The 14,736-nt window shown below is 43.8% G+C and overlaps 1 protein-coding gene across 8 annotated transcripts in view; it reads right to left on the reverse strand.

The window, feature by feature from the left end:
• ADAT1 (adenosine deaminase tRNA specific 1) overlaps positions 1-14,636 on the reverse strand; it is a 29,094-nt gene extending 14,458 nt beyond the window's left edge. For 3 of the 8 annotated variants that reach the window (XM_084906729.1, XM_084906730.1, XM_084906728.1), the window contains exons 1-8: positions 13,907-14,189; positions 10,664-10,853; positions 10,331-10,399; positions 9,365-9,419; positions 8,739-8,869; positions 4,880-5,498; positions 4,082-4,227; positions 3,460-3,559 (exon numbers count right to left, since the gene is read on the reverse strand). In XM_084906729.1, coding sequence (XP_084762855.1) covers positions 3,460-3,559; positions 4,082-4,227; positions 4,880-5,498; positions 8,739-8,869; positions 9,365-9,419; positions 10,331-10,399; positions 10,664-10,853; positions 13,907-13,978 — 1,382 coding nt within the window. In that variant the 5' untranslated portion in view covers positions 13,979-14,189. The other 5 variants (XM_084906732.1, XM_084906731.1, XM_084906733.1 and 2 more) reach the window with 5 other exon arrangements.
• Positions 14,637-14,736: the final 100 nt, after the last annotated feature.

Below are 14,736 nucleotides of genomic sequence, written 5' to 3' on the forward strand. Positions count from 1 at the left end.
CCTGCTTTTCCGACCAAATACTTCCTCCCTGTGTGGAGTCTGCCTTCTCAGTGCAGGGAAACAATGTGTCAGAGACCTCAGGTCTTCTACTCCAATGTCCCAGTTTTAGAGATGAACACAGGGCAGGCGGTTTGTTCAAAGTCACCTGGATAACCAGAGACAGACCCAAGGTGAGAACGGAGACACTCCCAATCACACAGAAATCAATGACACGTTGGGAGAAGCTGGAGAATTTAGAGAAAAGATGATCATTTTGAGCCAGAAGGCAGTGGTGGTTGAGCTGAATGTTTCAAGTAAAAGAGGGTGTGGATTCACAGTAAAGAAGAGCATTTTTAGACTTAAGCAAAGTAGCAAACCTAACCCACAGTCAGGTGGGTGGGGCCAGTAAGAGTTGCCGCTAGCCCCTCACCAAGACTCAGCAGGAAACATGTGGTTCCTGTGCTCTGCTCACACATCCTTGGGCCCCAGAAAGGTGCTGACAATGGTGGCCTGAAGCCAAGGAAGCTGGGGGAGGGGGGGGTAGAAGGAGGGGAGAGACTCCAAAACTCTCTACCTACAACAGTTTTGTAAGCATTGCTCAATTCAACATCCTAGGCCACCAGGGACAGGCCAAGTCTGCCATCTAGACCATTTAAAAGCCGGTTAATGGCTGTGAAGAATGAACCTTTTTTTTTTTTTTTTTAAAGTCTAATAAGATATAATTAGTAGTTGTTTGTGTTGATTCAGGCAAATAAACATGTCAAAAAAAAAAAATCCACCTGTGAAGTTCAATTTCACAGCTCAACCCAGATTGTGGTGGAGAGGCCACTCCCCCACAACCCCTCCCACCCTGAGGCTACTGCAGAGCACCTGTGGCTCAGTAGGAGGAAAAAGCAGGGTAGATGAGACCAGCTGAGCATTTAGCACAAGAAGAACCGGTAAGATAGATATATGAATCTCCAAACACACAACAATAACTATCTCATGTCCATCAGCTCATAAGCTCTATACTTCAGCAAAAGCCAATTTGAAGACACAAAATCTTATTTTCAGGGTGCCCTTTTGCCAATACAATCACTCGGGAGCTTTATTATAAGTGATTCTTGGGTTCCAACTTTGACCTACTAAGCCAGAATCCCTAAGTGGAAAAGCCCAATTAAATATTCTTTTCAAAATCTCCCAGGGGGAAAGAACAGTGTTTCCAAAACAATGGTGCTGGGACAACCGAATGCCAAAGAATGAAGTTGGTACCTACCTCACACCTTATAGAAAAAGTAACTCAAAGTGGACTAATCAAAAGCATAAGAGCTAAACTATAAAACTATCAGAAGAAAACAGAGTAAATCTTTGTGACCTTGGATTAGGCAATGGTTTCTTAGACATGACACCAAATGCATAAAGAACCAAAGAAAAAAAATAGATATCAAAATTTTAAACGTTTTAAACACTGTCAAAAGATGGGAAGACAACCGAGACCGGTTTGGCTCAGTGGATAGAGCATCGGCAGGCAGACTGAAGAGTCCCAGGTTTGATTCTGGTCAAGGGCACGTACCTTGGTTGCGGGCACAATCCCCAGTGGGGGTGTGCAGGAGGCAGCTGATCGATGATTCTCTCTCATCGATGTTTCTAACTCTCTATCCCCCTCTCTTCTTCTTTGTAAAAAAAAAAAAATCAATAAAATATATATATTAAAAAAAAAGATGGGAAGACAGCCCACAGAATTGGAGAAAATATTTATAAAAGTGCATCTGATAAAGGACTAGTGACTAGAATATATAAAGAAATCTTACAACTCAAAAATAAAAGATAAATAAAGCAATTTTTAAAAATGGGCTAAGGATCTGAATAGATGTTTCTTCAAAGAAGATATACAAATGGCTAATAAAGTATGTGAAAAGATACTTAAGATCATTAGTTATCAGGGAAATGCAAATCAAAACCACAGTGAGATAGCACTTTACACACACTAGAATAGCTTTAATATAAAAGACAGACAATAACAAGTATTATAAATGATGTAGGGTAACTGAAACTCATACATTGCTGGTGGAAGTTTTAAAATGGTGTAGCTGCCTGGCTGGTGTGGCTCAGTGGTTGAGCATCAACCTATGAACGAGGAGGTCACGGTTTGATTCCTGGTCAGGACACATGCAGACTCGATCCCCAGTGTGGGGTGAGCAGGAGGCAGCTGACAAATGATTCTCTGTCATCATTGATGTTTCTATCTCTTTCTCTCTCTTCCTCTCTGAAATCAATAAAATATATATACATATTTTTAAAAATGGTGTGTGGGGGGCAATGTTAAAATATGTACACAGATAATAATTTAATAAAAAAAATAAAAAAGAAAATAAATAAATAAAATAAAATTAAATTAAATTAAATGGCAAAAAAAATAAAAAAAAAAAATGGTGTAGCTGTGCCCAGCTGGTGTGGTTTACTAGTAGTAGTTGAGCACTGACCCAGGAACAAAGGATGGGGGGACTGATTCCTGATCAGAGCACAGGTTTTGGGCTCAATCCCCAGAAAAGGGTGTGCAGGAGGCAGCCAATCAATGATGTTTTTCTCTCACTGATGTTTCTATCTCTCTATCCTTTCCCTTCCTCTCTCTCTAATTAAAAAAGAAAAAAAAGAAAAAGAAATTCAACTAAAATGATATAGCTGTTATGGAAAATAGTTTGGCCGTACCTTAAAAGTTAAATGTAAGGTTATCTTTTTTTTTTTTTTTAAGATATTTTATTGATTTCTTAGAGAGAGGAAGGGAGAGGGATAGAGAGTTAGAAACATTGATGAGAGAGAAACATCAAGCAGCTAACTCCTGCCCGCCCCCTACTGAGGATGTGCCCGCAACCAAGGTACATGCCCTTGACCTTAATCAAACCTGGGACCTTTCAGTTTGCAGGCTGATGCTCTATCCACTGAGCCAAACCAGTTAGGGCATGTAAGGTTATCTTAATACTCAGGAATTCCACTACTAGGTACACACAAGAGGACTGAAAGCATATGTCCACCCAAAATCTTGTTACAAATGTTCATACACCATTTATTCATAACAGCATATGTCCACCCAAAATCTTGTTACAAATGTTCATACAGCATTTATCCAAAAAGTGAAGCAAGCCAAATGTCCATCAATGGATGAGCAGATAAACAAAAGGTGATATAATCATACAATGGAATAGTATTATTTAGCCAAAAAAGAGAATGAAGAACTGATAAATGCTACAACATAGATGAACCTTGAAAAAATGCTAAGTGAATTAAGTTAGACATAAAAGGCCACATGATTATGATACTATTTATATGACACATCTAGACTCGATAAAGCTGTGGAGACAGAATGGAAATTAGGGGTTGCCAGAAATGGGGAGAAGGAAGTGTGGGGCGTGACCATTAATGGATATAGGGTTTTCTTTTGGGGATGATGAGATGTGGGATTAGTGGTGTGGTGTACCCGTCTCCTGTCCCAATGTGCTGTACCTGGCCTGAAGGCTTCCGATTCCCTTCTTTGTTGTTCCCTGCGGAAAGCCACTGGCAGTGACATCCAATGGCTGCTCAGGAACTGCACTCCAGCTGATGGCTGTGAAAAGATAAGATTCTAGAGTTAAAACTGTTCATTTTTCCAATAACCCCAGAAGTGTTTTAATAAAAAACATTTCCCTGCTTCTGCAGACCCATGAGAGCTAGATATAACGTCAGGCATAATGAAGGTCACTCTGATCCTTGGCTTCCAGAGTACAAGTGGTTCATAATTAATCCTCCTCATTATCATCATCATCATAACAACTAACTATCACTGAGCATTTATTATATGCTAAACACACAGTAAATGAATGAAACAGAATTTCTCGTTTAATCCTCATAACAACCCTGATAAATAAATTATATTCTTATCTAAAGGTGAAGGAATGAGGCTGAAAAAGGATGATAAGTAGGTTGCCCAGGGTCACAGAGTATGAACCTGTGGGGGTGTCTCCAAAGTCCACACTATTGACGGTTTGCATGGTAAACAGCCTCCCCAGGCCGAGGATGCAGCCCGTCCCAAGCCACTCCATGGTCTGGGGACAAGCTGCTCCAGGGCAAGTGGAGCCTGGTCCCTTACCTGCTCCACAAGGAACAAGACGCCCTGGACTGCCGGCCCTTTTTGCCTGCACTGCACAGCGGCTCTGCTCAAACAGTAAATCCGACTGCTGTATTTTCACTTCCTGAACTCCAAAGCCTTTGGGTAAAGAGGAGACATTCTGACACCTAAACGTGACAGAAAATGCATTCAGTTTAGGCACATTCCTTGAGAAAGAGAGTATCTGGGCCTGTGGACCACATCACCACCCCTGTGTCTTGGTGAGAGGTAAAGGCCATTTGACACAGGCCTCCCCCTGGCCATGGCTTCATTCTGCCCTCAGTGACCACAGCATTCACGGGCTTTAGCTGCCTTCATTTACCTTTTTAAAAATTAACACTAATGTTTGAAGGTTTTTTAAAAAAATGTAACGGCAATATGTGTATACTGTAGAAAAATTAGAAAATACAATAATCGCAAAGAAGAAAAAACTACCAATAATGCCACATCTCAGTGGTAATAAATATTAATAGCTTTGTGTATAACTTCCTACAATCTTTTTCTATATCATATGTCCTTTAAGACTAAAATGAACTTACTTTTATCTTCTAAATTGTTCTTTAAACATTATGTGCATCTTACCATATTAAATTTCCTCAGTAGAGTTTAAAAATTTTTTTTTTAAATTAAATTATTACCTGTGTACATATCTTTACCTCAGTAGACGTCATACAAATCACTTGATGTATTGCTGGCCATTTTAGTGATTTCCTTTTCTTTTTAAAAAAAATGATGACACACAACGCTAAATGTTTGGAGCCCCCCTCCCTGCCCTCTCACCTCCCAACCAGCGCTCTCTGCATGGCTTCCTGGCTGTACGGGCACTTCCCGATGACCACAGCCGACAGGTACACAGGCTGCTCCAGGAAGTGCATCAGCAGTGACCCCTGGCACCCGAGGACGTTCCACCGTGCCAACTTGTCGCTGCAGGACATGGAGCAAGTCCTGTCTCCGCGGCCTGGCTTCACGCGGAGCAGCCCTAGGCGGTGATACGCAGCACCAGGCCTCCCCGGGTCTCCAGCTTCGCCAGGCACACACTTGGCTCCGGTCCTGTAAACATCCACCACTTTGGGACCCCTGGGGGCCATCCCAGGAACAGCGGCCGGCTCCTCTGAGGTGACGTTAGAGCTGCTGACACTCGGTGGGGTTGGGCCACCTCTCTGACTGCCAAAACTCTGATAGTGAGCCACACCGTTGGTGACTATTCTGTCAGGAGTTCCGGGCTCAAGCCTCATTTTTTTGGTCACGGGAACGTCCGGGTCTTCGCAGTTCCTTTTATCTTCAGTAGCTTCCAGGTCACCACGGGCTTCCATTGGTGGGTTTTGGGCCCAATCTCTACTGACTGGATGGCAAGGCTGATCTTCAAACTCGAGCATTGGGATGATGGAGGCATCCCCACCTACAGGAGAAGGAACGCCTTAAACCAGTGGTTCCCAAAGTGCCGCTAGCCACAGCAGCATATCTTAGGAACTTGTTAGAAATGCAAATTCGTGGGACCCACAGAAACTCTGGAGGTGTATCCAGCAGTCTGTACATTAATAAACTCTTCAGATGATTCGGATGCAAATTCAAGTTTGAGAACCACTATTTTAAACAAAGCCTAATATTAGTCTCCCAGCTGACCTGAGATGAATTAAGAAGAGTTGCCCAAATTTGCTTAATACTAATCTTTTTGTTGAAGACCCCGCCTGACCTCTGCTAGACTCAGCGAATAATAATCTCTGGAAGGGAGGGGTCTGGAAAACTATTTTAACAAAGATCCCAGGGAACTCTTATCACAGGAAGTTTGGAAACACTAGTGTTAATATATATTTTTTATTGATTTCAAAGAGGAAGGGAGAGGGAGAGAGAAACATCAATGGGGAGAGAGAATCATTGATTGGCTGCCTCCTGCATGCCCCCTACTGGGGATTAAGCCCACAACCCAGGCATGTGCCCTTGACCAGAATCAAACCTGAGAGTCCCTTCAGTCTTACGGACGATGCTCTATCCACTGAGCCAAACCAGTTAGGTCAACACTAGTTTTAGACCTGAGGTTTTCAACCTCCACATTATTGACATTTTGGGTCAGATAATTCTATGCTGCGGGGTCTGTCCTGTACATTATAGGATATTTAGCAACCTCCCAGGTCTCCACTTATTAGAGTTCCCTAGTCTGACTATCAAAAATGTCTCCGATGTTGCTAAATGTTTCCTGGGGAACAAAATAGTCCTACGCTGAGAACCACTTGTTTAGAATGAGCAGTTTCCCAAGTGCATTTTGTGGAATGTTATCCCACAAGATGTCCTGGAAAACAAGTGGGTGGCTGATTTCATGGTTAAATAAGTTTGGCAAATAATGCTTACAATTTCCCCATCTTGGAGATGTATGTGTATATCCTCGGAGTAAAAACTCTGCAGTAAATTGCACAGCTGGTGTTTCCCGATACTGGTTTAGGGATTTCTGACCTACTCTGTGCTTACAGGGAATAGAAAAGAAACAAAAACAGGTTAGTGAAGAGCACTCCAAGAGATGACAATATGGTACCATCTCACACCTGTCAGAATGGCTGTCATCAACAAAACAACAAATGACAAGTGCTGGCAAGGATGCGGAGAAAAAGGAACCCTCATGTAATGCTGGTGGGAATGCAGACTGGTGCAGCCACTGTGGAGAACAGTATGGAGTTTCCTCAAAAAACTGAAAATGGAACTCCCATTTGACCCAGTAATCCCACTCCTAGGAATATATCCTAAGAAACTAGAAACACCAATCAGAAAGGATATATGCACCCCTTTGTTCATAGCAGCACAATTCACCATAGCTAAGATTTGGAAACAGCCTAAATGCCTATCAGCAGGTGAGTAGATTAAAAAACTGTGGTACATCTACACAATGGAATACTACGCTGTGGTAAAAAAGGAATTCTCACCATTTGCAACAGCATAGATGGAATTGGAGAGCATTATGCTAAGCGAAATAAGCCAGTCGGAGAAAGATAAATATCACATGATCTCACTCATTTATGGAACATAATAAACAACATAAACTGATGAACAAAAACAGATTCAGAGACAGAGACGCATTGATCAGACTGTCAAACCTCAGAGGGAAGGTAGGGGAGGATGGAGATAAGGTAGAGAGATCAACCAAAGGACTTGAATGCATGCATATAAGCCTAACCAATGGATACAGACACAGGTGAGGGGAAATAATGGGGGATAAGGACACATATGCAATACTTTAATCAATAAAGGGAAAAGAAAGAGCACAGCTTTTGAGAAGGGAGCTATTTCTTCAAACACTAACCTAATGTGGTGCTTTTCTAAAGCGTGAGTAATACATCTGTAGCTTTAAAACCCAAGAGTGGGAAAGGCAAGAGATGCATTAGTGGGCGTGTTGCCAGAGAGGCTGGCTGGCAGATTTCCAGAGACCTCATAAGGTGACAGTGACTTTGGAGAATTTATCAGGGCTCACCTCCCACTCTGCAGGCGCAGAGATTTGATCTTGACAGATGGCTGCACTCGAGAGGCTGACTCATGCTAATAAAACTCACAAAAAAAGGGTCTGAACTAACCCATGCACCAAATTATCAATTAATAATGAGGAACAAGAGCCAAGACAGCCAAATAGTCACATTCTTTAGGTAGTGTTCTTTTTTTCAGACAAACCAGAGGTGGGCATCACATTAAAAAAATTTTTTTAGAGCTCTCCCTTTAGGGAACATGCAGGCAGCTTCCCCACCCCCTTATCTACAGCCCATTAACTCCTGAGCCCGTTTCTTCTACTGTTCACTTCTACCTCTGTGACTCACTAAATACATTTTCTCTTATATTTTTGGGTAAAAAATATTTTTTAAATGAGCTAGGGAGTTAGATTAATTTAGCCTGGGTTGGCCCCAGAATTTGCATTCTAGATTTTTATCTAGATTTTTATTTCACAGCTATTCTGTCTCTTAGAGTGATTACCTATCTTTGCTCTAATTACACGTGTTACTCTTAAAATTTAGTACACAGAGAATAATCTTACATCCTAATTTCCAAGATTTTATGGTGAGGACAGCTGTCCCTGAGTGGTTGCCTATCAAGGACAGAAATTATCCTTAATTTTCAAGACAAAAACCAATAGAAATGACTCTCTGTAGGCCAGGTCTGGTCTTCCTGCCTAATACAACCACAGCACCTGTAACTCGCCAAAATTTACCTTAACTAACCATAATTGTCAACATTCCCTGAAAGACTATGAGAGTAAGGAAGGGCCTAGTTTTACTCACTGCTATGAAGCCAGTGTGTCATACTACTGTCCCTGACAAATAGTAGAAAATACTTGTTTAATGAATGAATGAATGAATGAAATAAGTTTATACTTCTAAGCCTCATTGTTGGTTTCAGACCTGGTGGGTTTTGGCTTTAGGTTCCCCAGGCCTGATTTGAAACTGAGAAGTGAGTCTCCCTGCCCAGATACCTCCGTCCCCTGCCTTTTCTTGGCAGAGAAATGGTGAGGCACACTGGCCTGTTCACAAAAAGGCACCGCTGTTGGTTATAGCTACACTTCAGCCACAAGTGTTTTGTTTTGTTTTGTGAGAAACATATCTGTGGATAAGACAAACATAAGGAAGTAAACAATGCAACATTAATCCAAAGGCCTAACTATACTTACAGGGCGTATGGCTGGAGAAAAATAAGAACGAAAGGCCTGGTCGGAGTTTCCACAGTCCTCTCTGAGTCCCTGGGATAAAGATGCTGTCCTCCTTCAGGGTGGCCGCCAAGCGAAGTTGATGGAGGAGGTACCTAATGGGTGCAGGATAGTATCAGAAAGAATACCAGTCTCTGTGGTAAAGGGGAAGACTTGCTGGGTAATTACTAAGAAAGATCTACTAACGACCAATGGAACTGATAGTTATTTGGAATTATGAGAAATCTAGACCAGTGATTCTCAAAGTGTGGTCCTTGAACTGGCTGCATAAGCATCATCTGGAATTTGTTAGAAATGTCTAAAAAAAAAAGGGGGGGGGGGGAGAAATGAAAGAAATGCAACTTCTCAAGCTCCACTTTTGACCTGCTGATTCAGAATCTCTGGGGGTGGGCCCAGCAATCTGGATTTTAACAAACCCCTTAGGTGATTCTGATGTACACTCAAGCATGAGACCCACTGTATAGGCCAGTGTTAGTCAAAGTTTAGTTCACAGGCTAGATAACATAATCTGTTTTTCTGGGAGCTTATTAGAAATGCAAATTCTGGGGCCAACCCAGGCTAAATCAGACTCTCTGGAGATGCGACTTTACCTTTGGAAACTCCTCCTGGCTATGACCTCAGCATGGCTATCATTGAGGATATCTCCTGTGGCAAAGACAGGACACTAGTGAAGACACAGGAGCCTGGAGACGCCCTGGTTCCTGACAGCAAAGACAGCAGTTTCCCCCAGCACCCAGCACGGCCTGTAGCTCCTGGAGGGCTTTGCCAGAAAACATCACAATCATTAACGGCAATGCACTTACTGAAGGCTTCCTCAACTCGGCACTATTGACATTTTGGACCAGGAAATTCTTTGTTGTGGAGGTCTGTCCAGCATTCCTGCCAAGCCAACAGCACACTCCCCTCTCCCAGATGACAACCAAAAATGTCTCCAGACATTGCCAAATGTCCCATGGGGGCAAAATCTCCCCTAGCTGAGAACAACTGATTTACAGGGAAATCTTTATCTGGAGGACAGGGGTCCAGATCTTGTGTGCCCTGGTGTCATACTTAGGCTCATGCTGATACATTTCCATGGGATTCAATCCATAGTGGTCCTTGAACAACGTCCTCATATACAGGAGGCAAAGCTAGGAGAATGGGCAAAGGAAACTCGAGGAGGCCTCTGCTAACTGGAAGCAGAAGATAAAGATGCCAGATCTCCAATCAATTCCCATATTCTTTTTGGTGCCAAAGTCTAAGTCAAGTTGCTTTCTGGATTTTCAGAGATACTGAAAATTAGCCAAGCCCAGGGAACTTCTGTTTGAGCATGAAAATACTGGCCAACTTTCAATCCACTCAGAAAGCGTACTCATGGCAGCCTCTGCTTCCACTGGTTATTCCCATTCTTTGAATGAGTTCTGTCCTTCCAACTGGAGCCAGGGACAGACAGCGTGAACTGAAATGTCAGCCATCTCAGTAATATGACCCCTTGGCCCTGGAGAGGAAAGTGCAAACATGGACACCAATTCCAAAGCTCCCTAGACAGGCAATGTGTAGACCCAACGAGGGCTTACCGCTCTTCCTCATTTTGGACTGGCCTATGCATTTTGTTCCTGTTCCCATTGAGACAACTTCCTTTGTCACTGAGGGGAGAGAAAACGAGTTAATGGTGAGCTTTTAGAATCGGAATAGTCCGCAGGCCTCGGGTTTAATAAGTCTGCACACTCCTCAGCATTCCCATAGGCTGACCCATCTAGGACTGCGGTTCCAGCAAGGCCATTTCCCACCGCTTGAAGTACTGCGCCACCTGGCGGAGAGCAAGGGAACATGTCCAATTGTGTAGAGCTGTGTATCCTTCTACCATCTCTGACAAAAAAGAGGGAGAGTTTCAAGGAGAAAAGTCTCACCTTGCACCTGTTTGTCAGGGCAGTCACGGGCTTGGCCAGCTACAGGCTGTATCTTCACCACGGCTGCCAGTAACGTCCATTCCCGCTTGGGCTCAGGCTTCCCCTGCTTGGGCAGCCTGCTCCCATAGTGCTCGTAACACAGGCGCGCAATCTCATCCGGGGTCCACATGGCTGAGCTGGTGCTGAGAGCCTGACCAAAAATCACAACCATCCTAAGTACAGAAAGGAGGACCAATGCACAAGGCTACACCCTCGCACCCGTGCATTTCAACAGGCTTTCCGGTGTAGCTCAACCTGTGTTCACACTGAGGTTTCTTTATCTGAAACCCTACGGGTCATTCTCTCCCACTTCCCTGCCCATTTTCATCTTTAAGGAAAGATCAAAGAAATCCCCAATCCTACCAACCCCAGAAGGCAACTATTTCTTCAAGCTGTTTTTTAAAAATATATATTTTTATTGATTTCAGAAAGGAAGAGAGAGGGGGAGAGATAGAAACATCAATGAGAGAGAATCATTGATTGGCTGCCTCCTGCATGCCCCACACTGGGGATTAAGCCGGCAACCTAGACATGTGCCCTTTACCCGAATCAAACCAGGGACCCTTTGGTTCCTAGGCCAATGCTCTAGCCACTGAGCCAAACCAGTCAGGGCCAAGCTGTTTTTTATCCTCGCTTTCAGGTATTTTATTTTTCTCTCCTTTACCCCCATCCCCCAAATTAGTTCTCTTTTTGAAAAAAATATTTTTATTGATTTCAGAGAGAAAGGGAGAGAAAGAGATAGAAACATTAATGATGAGAGAGAATAATTGATTGGCTGCCTTCTGCACACCCCTCACTGGGGATTGAGCCCCTGACCAGAATTGAACCTGTGACCTTCAGCCTGCAGGATGACACTCTATCTACCAAGACAAACTGGCTAGGGTGCAAATTGGTTCTGTACTTCCCTCCAGTAAATCTCCACTGATGCCCCTCTCAGGAAAGCAACCTAATTTCTCCTATAACATTTTATGATGCAGAGTGAAGTGACAGAGTAGCTTCTCACTAATCAAGTGTTCTCATAGGAATTGTGAAGAGTGTGGGTTCTAGTCACCATTTCCGGGTTCTAATGATAGCTTTGCCTATATTAACCGCGTGGAACTGGGTAGATTGCTTAATCTGTGTCTGTTTCTTCATCCATTAAAATAATTAGTCAAATTTAATCCAAGGGTTATTGTGAGGATTAAGTATCTATAAAAAGTAACTACTATAATATTGAGCGTAATTAGTGTCAACTGTAATTAGTATTCGTAAAAAGAACCTTTGATTTGGAGGAAAACCAAATCTGGAGGAACCTTTGGATGTGAAGGAAAGAAGGGCCACATCCTAAACCTGACAACTCAGGGAAGGCCTATATGGTAAGCCTTAGAAACTCAGAGACCAAAAGTAACTACATAGATGACTTGAATATAAAACTTCCTAACAAAAAGCAAGTTATGGTGGGTAGTCATATCCTAGGCCTGTAGATTCCTTAACAAAGGTCAATCTCTACCTTAAGTGAACCTATTGTCTTTCTGCATCGAAGAAAGCATACTTTTGAAATATCAGAGTATTCTCCTTTTCCAGACTCCTGAGAGCAGAACTACCACCAGAGCAAGAGACCATAGAAGCCCTCATGGTCATCTTGTTCCCCACATACCACCTTCTATCTACAATCTATAATAATAAAAGGGTAATATGCTAATTAGACCAGATGTCTTCCGGACATCATTCCGGACATCCTTCCTCACGAAGCCAGGGCCGGAGGGAAGCCAGTCCGGGTCCCTGGTGCCTGTGGGTGGCTGGAAGAGGGAAGCAGCCCAGGTCTGGGTGCTGGAGAGAACCCGGTGCCGGCAGCGGGGGGGAAGGAAGGCCTACACTTGCAGGAATTTTCATGCATCAGGCCTCTAGTCTATAATAATAAAAGCGTAACATGCTAATTGGACCGGACATCCTTCTGGATCACCTTCTGGATGAAGCCCGGGCTTCGAGGAAAGGCCAAGTCCCGGGTGCCTGCTGGTGGCCGGAGGAAAGCCGGGGTCCCGGATGCCAGAGGGAATGCAGTGCTGGCAGCTGGGTGAAGGAAGGCCTTCTCTTGCAGGAATTTCCTGCATCAGGCCTCTAGTGTGCTATAAATTTTATGATTGACTATCCTGTATGTACCAATGTAAAACATCTATGTGTTTCTCTCTTTGGCCTTTTTATCCAGTCCCAGAGATGTCCCTGCTTTGCTTTCTCCAGCTCCCTTCATCTACATGGTTTCATATAACCCTCCTACACCTCCTTTTATTCTAATACATAAAATAAGTTGCAAAACTGCCATTCTCTAAAGTATTTTCTCGCTTCCTGGCATTTGTCAGTTTGGTTCAAATACACTCATAAAATTATAGGTTTGGACCTTTCTGACCTCTACAAAGCTTATATCGAAATACTAAGGACAACCAATCACAGCCAATTAGGGTTTAAGCTATAGCCAATCAAATAATTTCCCTTCTTGCTTATGCACTTTCTTTTTCCTAGCTCCTTTCTCTAGAGTGCTCCAAACCACTTCCGGTTTGGTGCTAGAGGATTAATATTGCTCAAATAAACTTTTAAAAATATTTCACATGCCTATCTACTTAGCAGTTCAGATGTGCAGGCCTGTTACTGCAATAATTGGTCATAGAAAATCAGATCAGAGTGATTTAAAAGCAAGAACCTGGCAGAAACTGATATAACTGTGACTTTAAAGTCAGTAAACCAACATTAAGTCTTGCATCTATTGGAGCAAAAGAAAAGTATGGGAGACCCTAAAATCCTCCATTTGGATTTCCCTCTCATTTCTAGGGGGAAGGGATGCGGCTGCTATCACAGGGCAATATATTTTATGAAGGCAGATACTCAGAGAAACAGCCTGCAATTAAACCGAAGATACAACACACCAAGAGCTACTAACAGCAAGGAAGGCAGAACTTGCTGTAAGAAGCATTGTTGCCTATGAAACAGCCCAGAACGGTCTATCGCCTCTTTAACCCATGTGAGTCTGGATGAGCCTGCCCAACAGATGAAATGTTTATATATATATATACTGGGTCCACTAAAATTCAAACCCACTCTCTCCCAGATCTTGAACAGCTTCTTCCTGTGCAACAATATAGCTCAGTTAAACAGGTTATTATTTTTTTTTTTTGGTCCGCAAGACCAAGACCGCTTGCTATGACAGTTGCAAAGAGCTCATGAACACACTACCTTTTGAAGTACGTAAACGTCAGGTCGGCTGCCAGCGGACCCTCCTCTCCAGAGGTCTGGGCTGGGGCCCATTCGTCTAGTTACCCCAGACACCCAAGGTGACAAGGGGGTCTCCAGACCCGGGAAGCAGGGATGACGGGTTATGGTGATGCGGGAAGCGGCGGCGAGGGCACCCCCTGTCCTCCCTCGCGCGCTCGCCGCTGGAGCCCTGACACGCGGCGCGCACGGGCACTGCCGAGCCAGGAGCAGCACTTTGTTTGCCACGTTAGCGCGCACCGGGGGTGGCACGGTCCTCACCTCTTCCCACACAATATGGCCTCGGGCACCTCCCCGGGAGGCCAAGATCCCCAGCTCGTTCGCGTGCCCGCGGCCGAGGAAACCCACCGTCTCACCGCCGCTCCCCGCCCTCCTTCAAGACACGCGCCCTCGAGGGAACGAGCGGAACCGCGCAGCTTCGGGAACGTGACGCCACAGAGGCTGTTCTCCCAAGCCCCGCCCCCAGAAGCGCGCAGGGAATGCTGGCTCTTGTAGTCCTTCAGGGGGGCGTGGTGCCAGTGCTTACAGTCCAGTGGCTTGTGGAAGCTGACTCCGGGGTAAGGTATGGTTCAAAGAATAGTAGAATGATATCATGTCTTGGAACACTAGCCTGAATTTCTGTCTAAAACAGCAATGTCCAATAGGAATATAACTTGAGCTAGATAAGTAATATAAAAGTTTCTAATAGACGTATTTTAAAAAGTCAAACTAAATAGGTGAAAGTAATTTTAAACATATCTTATTTTACCCAGCTAGCAACCTGAGAAAAAAGTTGACATTCCGAAGGTAAAAGA

Source organism: Pipistrellus hanaki (assembly GCF_964339955.1).
Source record: "Pipistrellus hanaki genome assembly, chromosome: 15".
NCBI lineage: Eukaryota > Metazoa > Chordata > Mammalia > Chiroptera > Vespertilionidae > Pipistrellus > Pipistrellus hanaki.